Raw genomic sequence first — 19,324 nt, 5'->3', positions numbered from 1 at the left:
GACTGGGCCAGCCGGGCGGGGGGCGGGGCTCGCGTCACCAGCTCCCACCCCCCCACTCCCGTTCCTATAAAGGGGGACTGCAACCTCCGCCGCCGCTCTCTGCTCCTTCCCGTTCGACAGGCAGCCACTTCTTCCCGTCTCGTGCAGTGCCAGGTGAAAACGAAAAGCAGCTACTAGCGGCTCGGGATGATCAGAACCCGGGAGAGGGAGTGTGTGCGGTCTAGGGTTTTAGCGGCTTTGATGCGGGGCGGAACCGAGCTGGGTCGGGTGGGGCCTCCGCATTGCAGGGGCAGGAGGACGTGAGGAGGCGCGAAGTGGACATGGAGGCCCTGGGGGGAGGGGAGGGAGGGTCAGCGGCCTGGAACCCGGCGCCGTGTGGACTGCGCTGATGCTTTCCTTTCTTCCCCTCGCAGTCGCATCTCTGAGACACGATGGTGAAGGTCGGAGTGAACGGGTAAGTTAGAGGCTGGGCTAGGGTGGGGCCCCAGGCTGCAGCCGCCCCCACAGAAATTGCATCTGCAAGTAGCCGAGGCCAGGGGCTTTGAAATCACCTGGCGAGGTGGGTGGGTAGCGTCCTCACCCCAAGGAGAGCTCAAGGTCAGCGCGCAGACCTAGTGTAGGCTCGGGCTGGGGCTCCTATCCCCAGCTCGTAGCTGGGGAACCTTTGCCTTTCACTCCACCACCTCGGGCAAATGGGAGGCTTTCCTATTCTCACTCGGGACCCATCCCCTAATCCCCTGGCTGGGGCTTCTTTTCTTTCCTTTCGCGCCCTGTGGGTCACGTGTCGGAAGAGCCCCTCCCCCCACATCCTTCTCCCTCCCGCCGGCCACCCTGGGATGCTAGCTGCAAGGCTTGCGCATCATCAGTTTTACTTGTGGCCACCGGCCCGCCATGTTGCAACGGGGAAGGAAATGAATGAACTACCGTTAGGAAACCTTCCTTGGCTACTCTGTCCGCCCTTGCCTGTAACTAACCTCTCACTCCTCCCTTAGTAGGGTGGAGTCTCCTTTATCGGTAAACCAGGTGATGCAAGGCTTTCCCCCTTTCTTGGCTCTCAAAAAGAACGGAACCTCACAACGCAGCCTCAAGCATCAAGCCAAATTTCTTCTCAGGCCTGATGCTGCTTCTAGACAATTCTCTGAATCAAAGAAGTGGGTTCAGGGAGACCCTGTTGTCCTCCTTACCCCCAGAGGTGTGGTAGCTATGGCTTAGTGCCAGACTGGGGGAGCTGAGTCACCGTGGTTAGAAAAGAAAATGTACACCACAAAATGGCTCCCATAGCAGCAGCCCCTTCCCTTGCACTGGCTCAGCGCTCGCCGCCTTTTTTGCTCTGGCAGCCTAGCTGCTGACCTAACCCTAAAGGCCACTATAAAGGTCACTGGGGGGGTATTAGGTGTCTGTGAGTCTTGAGAATCCTGCCCTTCTTCCTATTCCATCTTCCAGAAACTAGATCTCCCCACTCCACCCTGATCTGAGTTAAATATAGCTGCCTGACCTTTCTGTAGGTAGGAGCCTGGGCTTCTGCTCTCCTCCACCCCTTTCTACTACCCACACATCTGTTGCTCCCAGTGCTGATTTTAGCTAGGAAGAGTAGGTAGTTTGGCAAATTAGAGACTTGGGATTAGAGTGCTTGAAGACCAACTGGTTTATTCCATATCTTTACCTTAACCTCGCCCTTTTGTAGGAGGGACTTGGAGAAGGGGTGGACTTATACCCTGTCCAGTTAGATTCTATCTGACCTTTACTCCTGCCCTTTGAGCTTGGTGATGCTGAGTATACAAGTCTTTTCTGCACAGAGGGTGTAGCCTGAATCCAGGCCAGGCAGAAATAAGCCTTCCAAAGGGAATGGGAAGCAGGAATGATAAATGCCATGTGCCAAGCTTGTACCCATGCTGGGGGTGGCATTGTCCTACATTAGCACTTCTTGAAGGATTTGAGATGACTGGGGGTGGGCAAGTCTTCAAGCCTAGTTATCTCCTGGGCAGGAAAGGAGCCTTCACTTTATGACCATGCTGGAAAGCCAGATCAGCCTGGCAGACTTGCTCAAGGAAGATAAAATTAGACCTCTTAGTATTTTGGGGCATGGGGGGTGGAATTATGTACAGTTGGCTGCTCATGTCTGAGGGTTCCACATCAACCAACTTGATGGAAAAGAACACAGGGGAAATAATTAGATAAAAGTCCTGTCTACTGAGTACTAACTGAATCCACATAAATGAAATTATGTGTAGGTATTGTTTAGGTATTAAAAGTTAACCTAGGGGTGATTTAAAGTATGTAGGAGGACTGCAGATTATATGCAAATACTGCATCATTCTATGTAAAGGATTTGAGCATCCACAGATCTTGATATGGGGGAGGATCCTTTTCCAGAATCAATTCCCCATACATACCTATGGATAACTATTTTTTTCTGGAAGAGGATGAATCAGCATATCTATCCCCTATCCACAATAATTCCCTACTCATACTTTCTTGCTTCTCACCTCAGATTTGGCCGTATTGGGCGCCTGGTCACCAGGGCTGCTTTCAACTCTGGCAAAGTGGAAATTGTCGCTATCAATGACCCCTTCATTGACCTCAACTACATGGTGGGTGCTGCTCTTACAGGTGGTGGGAGGAGCAGCATGCTTAAGGCAACTGTATTAATGCCCTCAACTTGTTCCCCAGGTTTACATGTTCCAGTATGATTCTACCCATGGTAAATTCCATGGCACAGTCAAGGCTGAGAATGGGAAGCTTGTTATCAACGGAAAGTCCATCTCCATCTTCCAGGAGTAAGTGTGGAAGACAAGAGATTGTATTTTGTTTCCTTGCCTATTTTGCACAGAGCAGGATCAGGGGATTTTTGCTTTGGGGAGGTAACTAGGATAGAGTACCTACCTCAGGTACATGGTACATCATATGCCTGAACTTCATCCTGTTACCTCTCTCCTAGGCGAGATCCCGCCAACATCAAATGGGGTGATGCTGGTGCTGAATATGTTGTGGAGTCCACTGGTGTCTTCACTACCATGGAGAAAGCCGGGGTAAGTGGATAGAAGGCTAAATAGGAGGAGAGTTGACCCTGAATTTGTAGCTAGAAGCATGAGGGAATCTGTCTTAACCAGGAAAAAAAAAAAAAAGCAGAACCTACATTTATAACCAACCCCTTCGATTATAGGCTCATTTGAAGGGTGGTGCCAAAAGGGTCATCATCTCTGCACCTTCTGCTGATGCCCCCATGTTTGTGATGGGTGTGAACCATGAGAAGTATGACAACTCCCTCAAGATTGTAAGGTAAGGACAGCAGAGGGCATTGGGGAAATGGCATTTAGGGCTGAGAGTAAGGCTGTGTGCATGCCCTCCCTGACTTTTCCTCTCTTCCCAGCAATGCCTCCTGTACCACCAACTGCTTAGCCCCCCTGGCCAAGGTCATCCATGACAACTTTGGCATTGTGGAAGGACTCATGGTATGTGGATGATGGGAAATGAGACCTGAGCTGATTAATTCTCACTCAGGGCTGGATCGCTGGATCCTTCTCCATACTTTTGCTCCAAGACTAGGGGTTTTAAGGGACTGGTTCAAATCTATCCCTCAATCCCTCCCAAGGTGGAGGAAGGAGGCTGAGTGAGGGCTGGTGTGATGGGTACTCAGAGGGGCCTCATTAGCGCTTCCATTTTTCCAGACCACAGTCCATGCCATCACTGCTACTCAGAAGACTGTGGATGGCCCCTCTGGGAAACTGTGGCGTGATGGCCGTGGGGCTGCCCAGAATATCATCCCTGCATCCACTGGTGCTGCCAAGGCTGTGGGCAAGGTCATCCCTGAACTGAATGGGTAAGGCTTTGCTGTACCTGGGGGAATAGAGGGGAGGGGGTCAGGAGCACCTGGAGCTGACAGTGCTTCCCCCGTCTACAGGAAGCTCACTGGCATGGCTTTCCGTGTGCCCACTCCCAATGTGTCAGTTGTGGATCTGACCTGCCGCCTGGAGAAAGCTGTACGTTTGGGTTGGAAACATGGTAGACTGAGATTTTGTCTGGTAAAATAGTGGTGATTTTGGAAAATGAACATCCATCTTATTTTTACCTCATAAGGCCAAGTACGATGACATCAAGAAGGTGGTGAAGCAGGCATCAGAGGGCCCCCTCAAGGGCATCTTGGGCTACACGGAGGACCAGGTACTGGTCTGATAGGACAGGGAATTTTGCCCTATTAAACAGAGGTGGATTCCCATACTTAGCTCTCTTCTTTCCCCAGGTTGTCTCCTGCGACTTTAATAGTGATACCCACTCTTCCACTTTTGATGCTGGGGCCGGCATTGCCCTCAACGACCACTTTGTTAAGCTCATTTCCTGGTATGTAACCTGGGTGGAGGGAATAGACTTTGAAATTGACCTGGTGGCTGGCTCAGAAAAATGGCTCTTAACAACTCATTCACTTTCTAGGTATGATAATGAATTTGGCTACAGCAACAGGGTGGTGGACCTTATGGTCCACATGGCCTCCAAGGAGTAAGAGTCCCTGGACCACCTGCCCCAGCAAGAACACAGGAAGAGAGAGGCCCTCAGCTGCTGGGGAGTCCCTGCTCCTAACTCAGTCCCTCAACTCACTGAGAATCTCCCCCCTTACCAATTTCCATCCTAGATCCCCTGAAGAAGGGGAGGGGCTTAGGGAGCCTTATTGTCACATACCATCAATAAAGTTCACTGCACCCAGCCACCTGTCTATTCTGTGGTCATGGGAATGTGTGTCGAGTGGGACCTGACCTTTATCCTTTGGGGTTGGGGGGGTAGGGGTGGGGAAGTGCCTGAGATTGAACTCATTCAACCACTGAGCCATATTCCCAGCCCTGTTTTGTATTTTATTTAGAAATTGAGTTGCTTAGCAGCCTCACTTTTCCTGAGGCTGGCTTTGAACTCCCAATCCTCCTATCTTATCCCTCAGGGTCATTGCAATTACAGTTGCCACAGCGGCATCCAGCTATCCTTATTATTACATATATATGCCTTCCTCATTTACATTTTCCCTCTGGGTGCTACCTGAAGCAAACTGAATATTGAAAGGCCCTTCACCTGGCTACCTCTGTTAGAAAGTTATTTTTACTTTTCTTTTTTTGGTGGTGCTGGGGATTGAACTTGGCCTTACTAGGCACCCCCAGCCTTCTTTCAGGTACCCTTAGGAAAGGTAATATTGATGTCAGGACTTTGGAGTTGTGTATATGAGCCTGACTGGTTGACAGGCTTGTGAAGTATGTAGTAGGCTGCATGGAGACTCTCACGTGCAATTCTAGTTCTTCCACTCATACCTTCATGTGTGAATAACTGCATCCCTCAGCTTAGGTCTTTAAATTAGGTAAAACAACATGATTAAAATGTCAGTAAAACAAGGTTTTACCTCCTGGCTTTTAGTGGGTAGTAACAGGCTGGGAGCTGGCTGGTGAACTAGCTCTGCTACTTGGAGGCTGTATTTGGGCAAGTTACTTGTAACTTCCTGTACATCATTTTGTGAAATGGAGATGAAAAAACAATACAGAACTTAGATTCTATAGTTAAAGGGCTTAAATCGGTGACATAAAAGTGTTCAATAAATATTCTCCATTTTGATTATTATTAAAGACTCCATTCAAGCACAGCCTCTGAGGTATTCAGAATTGAATCTCCACTTCTCAAGCTTTTCCAAGTCAGACATCAGCCTGTTGGTTTTGGTGAATGAGACAAGGAAGAGGCACATCTTCAGCCAACACTTGAAACAGACCCTGAACGCAGGCACATAGAGCTGCTTCACTTTTTTCTTTTTTCTTTTTTTTTTCCTGTCACAGCAGAGACCAGGAGATAAGAGCTATCTTCCTTCAGGATAATTCACCCAGTCCAGGGCATAAAGGCCCCTTTAATGCACAGTGCCTCCCTCTGTGAGGGAAGGTTACAGTCACATATAATACAGTTGGCAGGTGGACAGCCATGAGAACATGGACAGCAGGGCAGAGTACCTATCCAGTATCACCTCCCTCTATCCATAACAGGAAGGGAAGTCCTGTCCAACTGCATGTGTTGCACAATCCTTTAGGGAACTTCTAGCTGAATCCACTTCATACCAGTGCCTGGGCCAGTTAGCACCGGTACAGCGGGCTCTAGATCCCAGAGTTGGAGGTCCCACATTCACATTCCTTACACAATAGAAAAAGTGAAAGGCCATGAACACTCTTGGCCTTTTAAAGATGGGGAAGTAGCAGATACCACGCATGAAGGCAGGAGAGCCCCATTTGCAGTGGGAGCTGCCCAGGAAGGGCAGGGCCAAGCCTAGCCCCCAACATCCCAGAACTCTAGGGAGGCCAAGAACCAAGGGAGGAAGCCCGAGAGAGGAGCAACACAGGCCCCAGGGCCAGGTTTGGTGTGGTGTACAAATGGTTTTCCCCTCCATGAACCCCCACCTTTGGGTCTCATTGAGCTTCTGGCAGGATGGGGCACAGGGGAGCCAAGATGGAGGTGGTCCCTATCTCATGGAGCTATCAGATGAGACATCGCGATCGGAGTCCTCAGTCTCGCTTGCCGGTGGCGGCGGGTCGCTAAGCGGGACCGCAGTGAAAGCAGGAGACTTTCTAGAAGAAAACGCCAGTTGTTATCTTGGGGCAAAGAGAAGGCCTGATGGGGCCGGCATGCCTTTTCCCAGGGACTTATCCTTTGGTGAGGGCAGGGGACCATTGGGTTAAGGATGGATTCAGGGCAAGGGATGTGGGGAGGAGAGAAAGAATCCTCTCCCACACTGCCCTGATGGGGGAAATGGTCCCTGCTTTTTATCTTACGGGCTCTGAGAGTTTCAGCAGTCGGAAATGTCTGAAATCACAGCATAAGGATGTCACCTGAGATATATATGTATGCATATAATTCAAACCTTAAAAAAAATAAGAGATGCCAATTGAGTATACTAACCTTAGGTACCCCACTTTATGTATATATGTAATTTGTTTTGTTTTCGTTGTGCTGAGAATTCAACCCAAAGTCTCATGCATGCTAGGCAAGTATTCTACTAAGCCACATCCCTAGCCCTGCAATTTGTTTGACATTTTTGTTTTTGTTTTTCTGAGACAGTGTCTTACTATGTTGCCCAAACTCTCCTCAAACTCCTAGGTTCAAGCAATCTTCTACCTCAGTCTCTGGAGTCACTGGGACTACAGATAAACACTAGTGCACCCAGCTTATTTGTAGAATTTTTATGGTTTGTTAAAATTTACTCTTTTGTAAGGCATAACTTATACAGACAAGGTCAATCAAATGCACAAATCGTGGCTTTGACCTTAGGTAAAAATCTGCCACCCCCCATCCCTCTGTGTACATTGCTAGTTTTTAAGCTGTGTCTAACCAGTGAAACCCCTAGAGGGGGTACTGAAGGGAGGAAGAAAAAGCTGTCCATCTGGGCCAGATATACCAGGAGACTCGGAAAAGACAGCCCCACATCAAAAGTAACCAGATACTGGGCTGCAGTTGTAGATCAGTGGTAGAGCACTTGCCTAGCATATGTGAGACACTGGGTTTGATAATCAACACCACATAAAAATAAATAAATAAAGGTATTTAAAAAAAAAAAAAAAAGTAGGTACTACCCAAGGGTATTTAGGGCCTGCTGGTCAGAAGGCTCTGCTCCCCCACTCCTTTCCTGCATCACCCTGGAAGACAGGTACTCAGAAGAGCAGGCAGGCCCTACACTCCAAGTAAGCCCTTACCGGTCTCCAGACTGGGTGATGAGCCGGCGGCAGGTCTCCATCTGCACATCCAGGCCCCGCTTCATGCTGCACATCTCCATGTACTCATGCAGGTGCCGGTTCATGTCGTTCTTCGCTGTCGCCAATTCCAGCTGTGATGGGGCAGGACAGGGCCACCAGAGTTAGCAGGCACAGGGCAATAGTACCTCTGCTCCCTTGATCAGGAGGCTAACATGCCAAGAGCACCAGCTGGACCAGGGATCCAGGAAGCCATGGTTGAAGGCTCAGATTTAAAAAGAAATCAGATGGGGCTGTAACTGTAGCCCTGTGGCAGAGCGCTTGCCTGGCATACATGAGACACTGGGTTCAATCCTCAGCACCACATAAAAACAAATAAAATAAAGGCATTCTTCCATCTACAACTACAAAAAAAATTTTTTTAAAGACAGAGAATGATTCAACCACTTTCAAAAAATTAAAAATCAGATGGAGACAGAAAGCACCAAACTATACAATAGTTTCCTCAGAACTTTTTTCTTTTTTTTTTTTCCCATGGTGCAGGAAATGGAACCCAGGGCCTCACACACAAATGCTAGGCAAGTGCTCTATCACCAAACAGTATTCCACCCACCCCCACCAAACAATCCTTTTCTCAGGAATCTCTGCTTAGGCCTACATTCTTCTTCTTCTTTTTTTTATTTTTATTTTTTAGTAGTTGTTGAACTTTATTTTATTCATTTATTTATAGGCAGTGCTGAGAATCAAACCCAGTGCCTCACACATGTGAAGCAAGCGCTCTACCACTGAGCCACAACCTCAGCCAGGCCTCCATGCTTTTAAAAGATAGATATGAGCAAAGAGAAAAGGAATGTCAACGTGGGCAGGAATAGAGATCAACATTCTAAACTGCTTGGGGGCAGCCACCTGTGGATGCCCTTGTTCCCTCCCTGGGGTTCCCACAGAGCTCAGCTCACCCCACATTTCCTGTGTGATGCTGGCTCTAGCCAACCTCCCTTACTAACTTGTAGCTCCTTTGAAGGCTTTCAAGGGTCTTACTCATGTCTGTGTGTCCAGCACTCCCTCAATGAGAATTAATCAACTCAGTGAAGTATCTGTAAGATTCACAACAAATAGGAGGAAAACCTGACTGTGCTATTTATTCAAAGAGGCTCAATTCTCTTACCATTTTCTCCTCCTTACTTTACTTCTCTCTTATTTCCAGACACTGAAAAGAAAGACTGCCACACTGAATGTCCTACCAATTATAAGATATAACCTGACTTCAGAATCATTCTAAGTGGGAAAATGAGAGGCTTGGAATCAAGGGAAGATGGTCTTCTTCCCAGAACTCAAATCTGCAGACAGAATCTGACTGTGAGGCAGTGAGAGGTGGGGCCAAGCAGAGAAGAATCTGGGCCAGAGACAATCTGGCTGCCTTTGTTTGGGGTACAAAGGCCAGGGGGCCACAAGGGGACAGGAATCAAACTTCTTGGAGGTGATTGGCTTGACTGTTGGAAAGCAAAGAGAAAGAGAAGGAAAGGGCCCGTGAAGAATGTGATTTGCACAGAGCAGAAGCCACCCATACTAATCTGAGTTGGATGAAAAGAGGATGAGAACTGGAAGAAAGGAGGAAATGGGTCACAGGGCCAGACAAAAGGGACAGCAGAGAGTGCCATTTGGGGTGAGATGGTGGCTGGTGGGTTGGAAGCCCTAGTGAGGATGGCATGAAAGGCACAGTAGCAAGAGGAGCAAGATGTACTAACTGTTCCACCTAGGAGAACATGATGCTGAAACTCTCCTTCAGATCAGCCGCCACCTCTACCCAGCTCTTCCTCCTCAGGAAGCCGAGGCAGAGGCTAAAATCCATCACAAGAAAGGGAGGGAAGATGGGCTGGGGATGTGGCTCAAGCGGTAGCGCGCTCGCCTGCCATGCGTGCGGCCTGGTTCGATCCTCAGCACCACATACAAAGATGTTGTGTCTACCGAGAACTAAAAAATAAATATTAAAAATTCTCTCTCTCTCCCTCTCTCTCTCTCACTCTCTCTTTAAAAAAAAAAAAAGGGAGGGAAGAAGGAGGTGAAACAAAAATATTCTACCAAAATACAAGGCTAGTACTGCTAGAAGTAGTCTCTACATTTTTGTATGTCCCTCTAAGGTTCATTGACAACTAAAAATAAATAAATAAATAGTTAAATAAATAAATAACAAGCAATCTCCAGAATAGGTGTGTGTGACCAGAGGCAGGGGGGTAGGGGTGGTAAGGATGAGACAGGTGGAGAAAGCCAGAGGGTACAGAAGAAAAAACTCCCTCCCACCTACCATCCTGGGCCCTGGCTTTACCATCAAATAATGAAACTGGCCATGAGATCAAAGGCTGCAAAGATAAAGGCACTTCAGAAGCTATAGGTGGATCACCAGGGGCAACGTTGCAACCAAAGCCACCAAGTCAGCTTGGCCAGACTTGCCCCTCCTGTCCTTCTGCTGTAAGATGACTCAGGAACAGCTTAAAAGGCATGCTTCTCTTAGGATATTCTTCTCTTTCTTACTAGGTCATATTTTCAACTAGACACTTCTGGTTAAGGGTCCAGCCAAACAGATGGCAGCTGCAGATCACTGCAGTTAAGACCCCTGCCTGGTTGGATATGTTGAAGCCTATCATCCAAAAGAGGTAGGGAGAGAAGGAAGAAATAGCAAGGCATACTCAGAAGAGTGGAGATCAGTTCTCCCCACCATGGCCTTAGTAGCAAAACTCTGGCTGTGACTTTCAAGCAGCATTTTTCTGCCTGGGCCAAAATTAAAAGCTGAAAAAAAATTCTTTTTTTTACTTCAAGAATCAGGACTGTTTGATGTGTAGTGAGAGAATGAGGATGTAGGAAAACAATTTCTTAACTTCCTTCTTAAAATGCAGGCAGAGCGAGCACAACAGGAATGACATGCCACAAGGACTTGAAGAGAGGTTGAGCTGGAAGTCTACCTGTCTTGCCCCACCGCAGTATCCAGGCAAGGGCTATTACACACTTGGACAGGACGCTCGTGGGAGTCCCATCCAATCATTCTCCTCTACAGAATGGCAACCTCTATCCTGTGGCACCACAATCCTGAAAGTTGGAATCTTGAAGCACCAGCTTCAACAACCATCTCTACAGGGGTCCCCAGGGCTATGGAATGATGGAGGAGGAGGCAGAAGAGCCATATCTGAGTGCTACGGCATTGACAGTGCTGATGATAACCAAATCAAAGGCCACTGTGGTGTCCTCACGACAGCAGACCTGCCCTGAGTTCCATGTGTGGATTAACTGCTTCATTTATTCTTCCAAACCACCCTGTGGGGGTAGGATTATTTGGATCCCCATTTGACAAAGAAAACAGGCTCAAAGAGAACAAGTATCTTGTTCAAAGTTGAGTGGTAAAAAGTGATAGAGCCAAGGTTTGAACCCACATGTCCGCCTCCAGAGCATGGGATCTCAAGGACCCACCAGAGGTACCACAGCCAAGAGATAACAGAAAGTAAAGTCTCTGGACTCTAAGGCCCACATTGAGGGACCCCCCCACACACCTGCAGCCCTGCAAATCCCTGGAGCACAGGCCCTGCATGTCCTTACCTCTATCTGGTCAATGGTTTCCTGATATTCTTTTTCCCGGGTTTTAAACAAGGACTCAGTATCTTTAATCACCTTCTCCAGGCTGTCTTCCTGCTGCTGGAGGAAAAGGGGAAGCAAGGGGAGGCCAACCAGGTAAGGATGGGTGGAGAGCATTCCACAGGGTCAAGGCAGGGAGAGAGAGAAAGTCAGGTTAGAGGAAACTGGAAAGAGGAAAGAAAAGGATAAAGGAAGAGGGGAGACACAGGGAAAGGATGAAGGCCACAAAGGGAGTAGAGCGAGGAATGAGGAAAGGAAGAGGCAGGGCATCAGGAAAGGCACAGCTGAGGGGCCCTGAGGCCGGGAGGGGTGGTTACCTCTCCCTGGGCCTCTGCGGCTGCCATGGCATAGCCTGAGAAATCCTCCCACAGCAGCAGGGTCTCCTCAGTCTCCTCCCAAGTCAGGCTGTCACAGTCGTCCTCAAAATCATACTCCCTCCTAGAGACAGGGAACCCGTGTGTCAAGGGCAGTGGGGCCTTGTCCAGAAAAGGAGACTGTGGGGAGCTCCGGCCTCAGGATGGTTCTGGTGTGGGGGCAAGGATAAGGACAGGCCTGCAGGACTCACAGCTGGTTGAGCATGCGCTGCATCTCCTCGTTGATGCTGAGGGCTGTGCTTTCCTCCTCATCCCCATCGGGCTGGCGGGGCCCATCACTCTCCAACAGGGAGGTGTCCTCCTCGACAGCAGCCTTGCGCTCCCGCTTCCGCCCCCCCATGGATGGGACCTTAATGGGAGACAAGTGCAGAGACTACAGAGACGAGGCCGGGTGCATGAGGAGAAAGGGCAGGAGGGGGAGGCCAGGCAGCGGGCAGGGGGTGGGACAGGAGGAGCAGCACGAACCAGCAGGAAAGGAAGGGTGGGGCAGACAGAGAGAAAAGACACAGTTACAATGACAGAAACAGAGAGTCACCGAGAGACAGGCAGACACACACAGATGAGGCAAGCCTGAAGACTGAGAAGGAAAAAGAAGAAATAGAGAAAATAGAGTAGTAAGATAAGGACAGAAATGGCTTGTTGTGAACACGTTGAGATGTGTCTAATGGCTAAAGAGGAACTATTTTTTTTTTCTAAAAACTAAAAACTTCCTGATGAAATGACTCAAATAAAAAAAAAAAAGTTTTAGTTTGGGGGCGGGGTATATGGGTGTAATCCCCAGTACTACAAAATAAACAAATAAAAATAAAAATTTAAGCTGCAAAGAGGAGGATTTAGTATTTACAAAGGAGAACTTGACTCGCATCCAGATCTAGAAGGCCAGTGGGAAAAAAGAGAGAAAGAAATGAAGTAAGAGAAAAAGGATTGAAAACAAGAAGAGCAAGGAAAACAGAAAGGGAAGAAGAAATCTGTGCTGAAGAGCCTATTGGGTCAAAATCAATGGCCAAAGGACCTGTGTGGTTCAGAGACTGGGACTGGGACATTAATAAACTTGCATGAAAGCAAACTAACCAGCTTCTTCTATGGAGAAAGCAAGAAAAGATGAAAGGAAGAGAGAGGAGAGAAGCAGACAGAGGAGAGAGAGAGAGGGAGGGGGGAGATGGCGTTAGAGACAGCTTCCAAAACCTCTCCTGAGGCTGTCCCTTGCCCCCCAGCTGAGTCCCACTGAGGGCCCTGGTACTAGGACAAGGCTCCCCGGGAAGGGGGCAGAGCCTGAGCTACAGGCCAGCCACAATGGAAGCTCTTTCATCCGCCCGCCCATTCCTACTGGCTGATGATAACCTGGCCCCTCACCTGGAACATCTGAATCATGTCCTCACAGTTGCGCTGCTGAGCCACATCACACAGTTTGGCGGTGATGTCAATGCGGCGGCAGATGTCCATATCTACCTTCATGGCCTTTTCCTGGATTTTGGTGTCCAGCTCTGACAGGTTCTGTCCAGAGAACATAAGGAACAGTGAGGAGGTAGCAAGTACCCCTAGTGGCTTAGCAAAAGCCTCATCCTTCTCATCACACCATTGTCCATGAAGTTCTTAACCCCTGGGCAGAACACCTTTTTCCAGGGGGCCCCTCCTCATAGCATACACTGGGACCATCATGCGACTGGCTCTCTGGTCAAATGAGCTCTCTGAAGGGCATGGCCCAGAATCTGGTACAGACAGGGATTCCCTGGAATCAATCATAGTCCTAACCCTCCTGGAACTTACATTACCAGAGGGAAAGGAGACCACTGGGAATTATAAGTGAAGAAGGTACCAAGCATGGTGGCACACAACTGCAATCCCAGGAGGCTAAGGCAAGAGAACCACAAGTTTGACTGGCTGAGGATATAGCTCAGTGGTAGAGCACTTGCCAAGCATATACAGGGCCATGGGTTCAAATAAGTTTGAGGCCAGCCTGGGCAACTTAGCAAGACCCCATCTCAAAATAAAAACAAAAAGGGCTAAGGTGTAACTCAGTGGTAGAACACTTGAATAACATGTACAAGATCCTGGGTTCAATCATTAATACTGAAAAAATAAATAAAGAAATAAAGGGTGGAGTGGAGAAAGTACTGTAATAACAGCTATGCTCATTTAGCATTTAAGCATATGCCAGATACTGTCCCAAATACATTGAAATCTTCATGATAATCCTGCAAAGCACACACTTTTATTTTCTCCATTCCACGGATGAGGCTATGGAGGCTGAGGAGGACTTGGAGGTAAAGGAACTGACTCACAGCCATACCATTGACAAGGTGTAGAGCCAGCATCAGAACCCAGACAAGCTGGCTCCAGAGGCTGTGCTCACTCTTACTACCAACAAACTCCAGAAATGACCAGGCCATCCTGCCTCTCTGACAGGATGTAAGGCTTTTGTTCCTTCTTTGTATCTTTGTATCTAATTAGAGGGTATCAAGGCCCGGGAAAGCCAAAGGGACAGCAAAGTGAGGGGAGGAATGGCAGACGGGGCAGCAACAGGCCAGTAAGGTCACCCTTCCTGGTTCCAGCTGCCTGAGTATCCCAGCAGGGCCCAAATGTGACAGGCTGAACTCACATTACTCATGAGCCCCTTGAAAACGACCAACTCAGCTTTCAACTGTTCCACCTTCATGGCTAGCTCCTCTTGGCAGGCATCAGCCTCTTGGGCTTCCTATGGTAGAGAGGAAACACTGAACATTAGTGTACTGCCAATAAGAGAAAAGGGTAAACACAACAAGAAGGGACAAGGAAATGGCACCAGGTTGAGGGAAGCAGTAGCAGTCGGGTAGCCACCCTCACCTCCTGGAGCTCAGAAACTCGCTCCTGCAGCTGTATCCGCACTGTGTATTCCTCTTCCCACCTGACAGATATTGGGAAGAGACAGAAAACATAGGTTCAGAGTCCCTCCTGCCCCTACAGTTCCCTCTCCCAGCCTCTCTGGCCCAGACCCCAGGTCGGGACCCCTACATGGGGATTTACAGGAATGTGTAGCCAGTCAGTTGGTGGCCAGCTGCAGCTGTCAGGCAGCTCCACATTTCCTGGCAAGGACCAAGCTCACCAGCTGCCTTCCCAGAATCTCCAGGCCGCACACCAGAAACTATGGTTAAGAGTATCTGCCCCTGCTCTGACTCCTTGCAGGGCGATCCCCAGAAGGCCCCAGCTCCCCAGCTGTCGAGCCAGCCTCATCACCCACCTCCTGCCCACACCAGACCACCAGGCCCACCCAGCCCTGTCTCCCACCTTCAGTGGCACAGATCCGGTCTCCTGCCTCCTGCCCGCACCAGAACAGAGCTCGTCTAGCCCGCTGCCCTGCCTCCTGTGGGACCATTTAACCCTGTGAAAGCATCTGCGGGACACAGGCTATATCAACAGAGCTGCTCAGGAGCCTGGTGGGAGACACTCAAGTTCTTCCCCCACCCAAAACCCCTGGAAGGAAGCCACAGAGAGATGACAGGGCTGGCCCTGAAGCTCAAAGTCCCCCAGTAGCACACAAGCAGTGGATGTGAGAAGTCAATGATTACCATACACCCAAACCTGTACCTCGGCAGTGGGGGCATGAAAGCCAGAAGTAGCACCTCCCATTACCCAGAAGTCAGAGGAAGACCATAAGGAGGGTGGAAGACACTCCTGGCCACAGGGCAGGGCATTAAGGCACTTCCTAGGACTACATGTCTTATTCCATCACAGAGACAGAAGTGGAATGGAGGCCAGCACTAGGATTTGGCCCTGTCAGTTCAAAACCCCACAGAATTGGTTGGAATAGCAACATATCTAAAATCCTGTTCATATAAACTCATTACTTCTTGACACAATCTGAAAAGCCTTCTTTTAGTCTGAGAAAAGTGGCAAACTGCACTGAGAAAAACCTCAACATAAGAAAGAAGGTGATGAGCTGGGGTTGTAGATCAGTAGTAGAGAGCCTGCCTGGCACATGTGAGGCACTGGGTTCAGTTCTCAGGACCACATATAAATAAGTAAAATAAAGGTCCATCATCAACTAAAAATATATTTAAAAAAAAAAAGAAGAAAAGAAGAAGGTGAGGAAGCAGCCAAGAGGACAGCAAGGACACTAAAATCCCAGAGAACTATTTCTGTATTCAGGAGTGAGCCCTTCCTATCCCTTCCCTCCATCATTTCTGCTTTCTTGCCCTCTCTGGTCCCGTGTCTCCTTGCTTGCCTGTGTTCCACATCATAACCGCACTGCAGTATGCCTAATAATAACTCCTGCATCACCTCGGCTGCCCCTCCCAGTTGGGTTGGCAGAATAGGCAGTCAGCCTGGCCACCACACTGCTGGTTCATCATGCAGCCCAGCTCCTGGCTTTCCTCGCTAGCCCCTCACATGTCCTTTTGCTCTGGCATTGAAGAGCCCTGATAACATCAGGCTATTTATTTTCTTATATAAGACCCTTATCTTTTCTGGATTCTTCATTTGCAACATGAAGGCGTGGGAGATAACATCCTTATGAATCCTTGAATCCCTAGAGAAAGCTAGCAAGATTTACAAGGACCGGCAACCCTGGACAGAATGTATCAAGGAGGACAAGCTGTACTGTTTGACAGTGAATTCAAAAAACTCAGGTGGAAACAAGTAAAGAAGTTAATTAAAGATGAAGATTAGGGGCTGGGGCTGCAGCTCAGTGGTGGGGCACTTGCCTAGCATGTGTGAGGCACTAAGTTTGATCCTTAGCACCACATAAAAATAAATAAATTAACAAACAAAAAAAGATGAAGATTAATGAAGTCTCAAAGGGTAAGAAGTCTGAAAAATGAATCATCTGGAAGTTTGCTAGGATTCTATTTGCTTTTGAGCCAGACTTTTTGACCTCCATTCAAATATCTTTTACAAGCTTCTCTTACTGTGGGTAGGATCGGAGCAATTTTTGTGTATTCTGCATTTATCACATATTTCTCCTACAAATAGATTGTAGCCTTGATCTGAAGCAGGGGGCATTCCTGTATTGGAAAAACTGAGGCCCAGGAGAAAGGTCAAATAAGGCAGGGGAACTGAAAATAGAGCCCAGGAGGCCTTGGCTTCATCCCAGTTTAATACTAAAGCTATCCCCATGCCTTCTGCACTAAAGACAGGAGGTACAGTGTTGCTATAAAGAGACCAGAATGAGGGCAGGGGATCTGGGGTGGAAGAATGAGTACTGCCCGTGTCACGTACCATACAATTCTAGCTATGAGGCCCTCTGCACAGCAACATGCTGCAAAATGATGAGCTAATCAATCCCCAAGGAATAACTCTTTGCTGCCCTGGACAGCTGGTCCAAGGATAAATACTTTTTCAGTTATTAAAAAAAAAAAAATACGCCCCTGAGAAGAGCAGTTGTTCTGTGGTAATGGATATAGTCCAGAACTGTCCATGTTCCACTGATGGGTGACTGTGTTAATTAACTCCTGCAAGGGCAGGAGCAGGCTGGTTCTGGGTGGCACCTGGATGATGGTTTTAGGACAACTGAAACCCCCAAGGACAATAATAACATGGACAACAACTAATGAAGCCAACATGAAGCAGGACAGCCTCAGAAAGTCTGCTGATCTGTGATATGGTAGACTCCAGCAGGTTCCCAGTCCCTGAAAGTCAGCCCCAGACCCAATGGTAATTTCCCAGAACATTTAGCCACTCCTTACCCAGACCTAAACCATATGACAATTCCTGCTACACTGGGCAACAAAGGTAGTCCCCCAACCTACCCACAAGGAGCCCCAATAGCTCAGAAAGGAGTAGAGTCCCCAACCAAAGTACTGGCTCAGCCTATGCTCCTGTTGCATCAGCCTGGTTACCAACCATCTAAGGAATCCAACTAGTATACAGCCAACACTGTGGTATCACCTCCCTTCCCCTCATCCCTGTACTACCCTACTGGGGCAGGGTTCCTCTCAGAAAGCCAAATCTTCATCCTCAGAACACACTAGGCGTGCCCTGAGTTGTCTTACAGCTGTAGGGTGTGTCCACATTCTAACTTTTCCTTACTCAGTCCCTTTGCTTACTCTGCTCATACTTCCTTCACCAGAGTTCACCACCAGCCCTATGGCAACTACCAATCCCTTGCCCTTACCTTATGGAATTCCCTTTACTCTTCCTTTTCCCATTTTTTTTTAACCTGCTCCAAGCAATGCCTTGGGGTCTTTGGAACCTTTTGTATGGAATCTGGTTTCCATGAACATTCCTTGGGGAAACCCTGGATAGTAACAGGATCACAATGAAGGGTGCAGACCTTCCCTCAGTGAGCCTCTACCCCTTCCAATTTCACTTAATTAACCTACCAATTTAAAACTATATTCTTTGCCTCCTAATTTTGATCAGTGGGTGGAATTTATCTTCCAACTCAAGAACTGAAGATTGTAAGGCAATCAGACCCCACATGCAATACCCTCTCAAATGGTGTCCGTGTAGTATCTCAAAAACCTTTATAATTAACACAGTCATCTGAACCAACTGTAGCCTGCATGAGACAGGGAGATATGACAGGAGAAAAATATGAATTTTCCAGTGTTCTGTTCCTAGTATGCTTCTTGTCACGAGTCTGACTTCTGCATTCTCTGTGGATTCTAGGCTCACTGAATCTAATTCCTTCCAAAGCTCCTCATAGAAGGCAATAAACTACTGTTATACTATTCATAGTGATTCTTGGGCCTCCATTGCCCTGGTCTGGGAACCCACAATTCACAGACCCCTTGTAAGTGTCATGACACTGAGCCCTATCCCCACCTTCCCGGTCCCTACCTCCTCTTGTACTCATCCCGCTCTCGCTTCACTTTGGCCAACACGTTGTAGAGTGCGCGGATCTCCGGGGTGATGGTGTCGATCTGGACGCCCACCCCATCAGGGTGCACCCACGACAGGCCAGGCCCTTGCACCAGCGTGGGCTCCAGTCCTGGCCCCAGCCGGCGGGCGTGCGAGAAGGACCAGATTGTGCCGGGCATGAAGCGGGCCGACGAGGAGAAGGCAGTGGAGGTGGAGGTGGAGGGCGACGAGTGGCAGGCCGAGGAGGGCGCGAGGGGACCGGCTGGTGAGCGCGCGGGCGAGCCCAGCACTCGCGCCGACGGGGGGCAGACCGCGGCCGGCCGGGCGCCCAGGGGCAGACCCAGGGGCCGGATGGGACTGATGAAGCCAGTTTGCACGGCCTGGTCGCGGCGAGCCAGGCCCCGACGGCCCTGCTTACCCTCCTCCAACGCCTGCTGCAGCTGCTTCTCCAGCAGCCGGTTCCGGCGCTCCAGCTCGTGCACCTTGGCCAGGAAACATCGGAACCGGAGGTTCAGGGTCTTGAGCACGTTGATGTTGGAGCCCAGGTCGTTGCGGAGTGCCATGGCGGCAGGGGGTGACGGGCCCGGGCCAGGGCCCGGCGGCGAGTAGGCTGAGGGGCCAGCGGGGGCAAGCGGCGCTGTGGGTAAGTCCCCTCCCCCTGTGAAGTGGTCACTTCCAAGGGGATCCCCCAGGGGCCCAGCCAGGCCCTGCTGCTCCTGCTGTAGGAGGAAGAGGTTGGGGCCGAATAACGGATTCATGGCTGCGCCTTCTGCTGGGAGATGGAAACCTGTGCAGGGGCTGGAATGGAGAGCGAGCGAGAAGAGCCAATGAAGCGCCTGCGGAACACAAGCGACC

General features: G+C 49.2%; 2 protein-coding genes across 13 annotated transcripts; one reads left to right on the top strand and one right to left on the bottom strand.

Moving 5' to 3' along the window:
* The first annotated feature begins 54 nt into the window (after positions 1-54).
* On the top strand, positions 55-4,698 carry Gapdh (glyceraldehyde-3-phosphate dehydrogenase). The gene is made up of 12 exons (XM_005338350.5): positions 55-153; positions 414-454; positions 2,492-2,591; positions 2,671-2,777; positions 2,939-3,029; positions 3,164-3,279; positions 3,371-3,452; positions 3,669-3,820; positions 3,902-3,980; positions 4,078-4,161; positions 4,241-4,338; positions 4,429-4,698. Exons 2-12 carry the CDS (start codon positions 432-434, stop codon positions 4,496-4,498), a joined length of 1,002 nt encoding a protein of 333 aa, XP_005338407.1. The 5' UTR covers positions 55-153; positions 414-431; the 3' UTR covers positions 4,499-4,698.
* Positions 4,699-4,823: 125 nt separating this feature from the next.
* Positions 4,824-19,283, bottom strand: Iffo1 (intermediate filament family orphan 1). Of its 12 annotated transcripts, none has more exons than XR_013423153.1 (11): positions 18,449-19,283; positions 17,781-17,903; positions 14,516-14,576; positions 14,292-14,387; positions 13,046-13,186; positions 11,884-12,065; positions 11,636-11,756; positions 11,283-11,378; positions 7,701-7,831; positions 6,411-6,574; positions 4,824-6,146 (listed from the first exon to the last, which is right to left on the bottom strand). XR_013423153.1 is itself a non-coding variant. In XM_078015351.1 (10 exons), exons 1-10 carry the CDS (start codon positions 19,225-19,227, stop codon positions 6,478-6,480), a joined length of 1,827 nt encoding a protein of 608 aa, XP_077871477.1. In that variant the 5' UTR covers positions 19,228-19,283; the 3' UTR covers positions 4,824-6,477. The 12 variants fall into 12 exon arrangements, 10 of the variants coding, with proteins under 10 accessions (XP_077871477.1, XP_077871475.1, XP_077871476.1 ...); XR_013423152.1 differs by having other exon boundaries at positions 6,411-6,578; positions 18,449-19,282; XM_078015351.1 differs by having other exon boundaries at positions 4,824-6,574.
* Positions 19,284-19,324: the final 41 nt, after the last annotated feature.

Source organism: Ictidomys tridecemlineatus, chromosome 6, assembly GCF_052094955.1.
Source record: "Ictidomys tridecemlineatus isolate mIctTri1 chromosome 6, mIctTri1.hap1, whole genome shotgun sequence".
NCBI classification, from domain to species: domain Eukaryota; kingdom Metazoa; phylum Chordata; class Mammalia; order Rodentia; family Sciuridae; genus Ictidomys; species Ictidomys tridecemlineatus.
The sequence above is the reverse complement of the archived record's forward strand: the minus strand, read 5'-3'. Positions and strand labels throughout refer to the sequence as shown.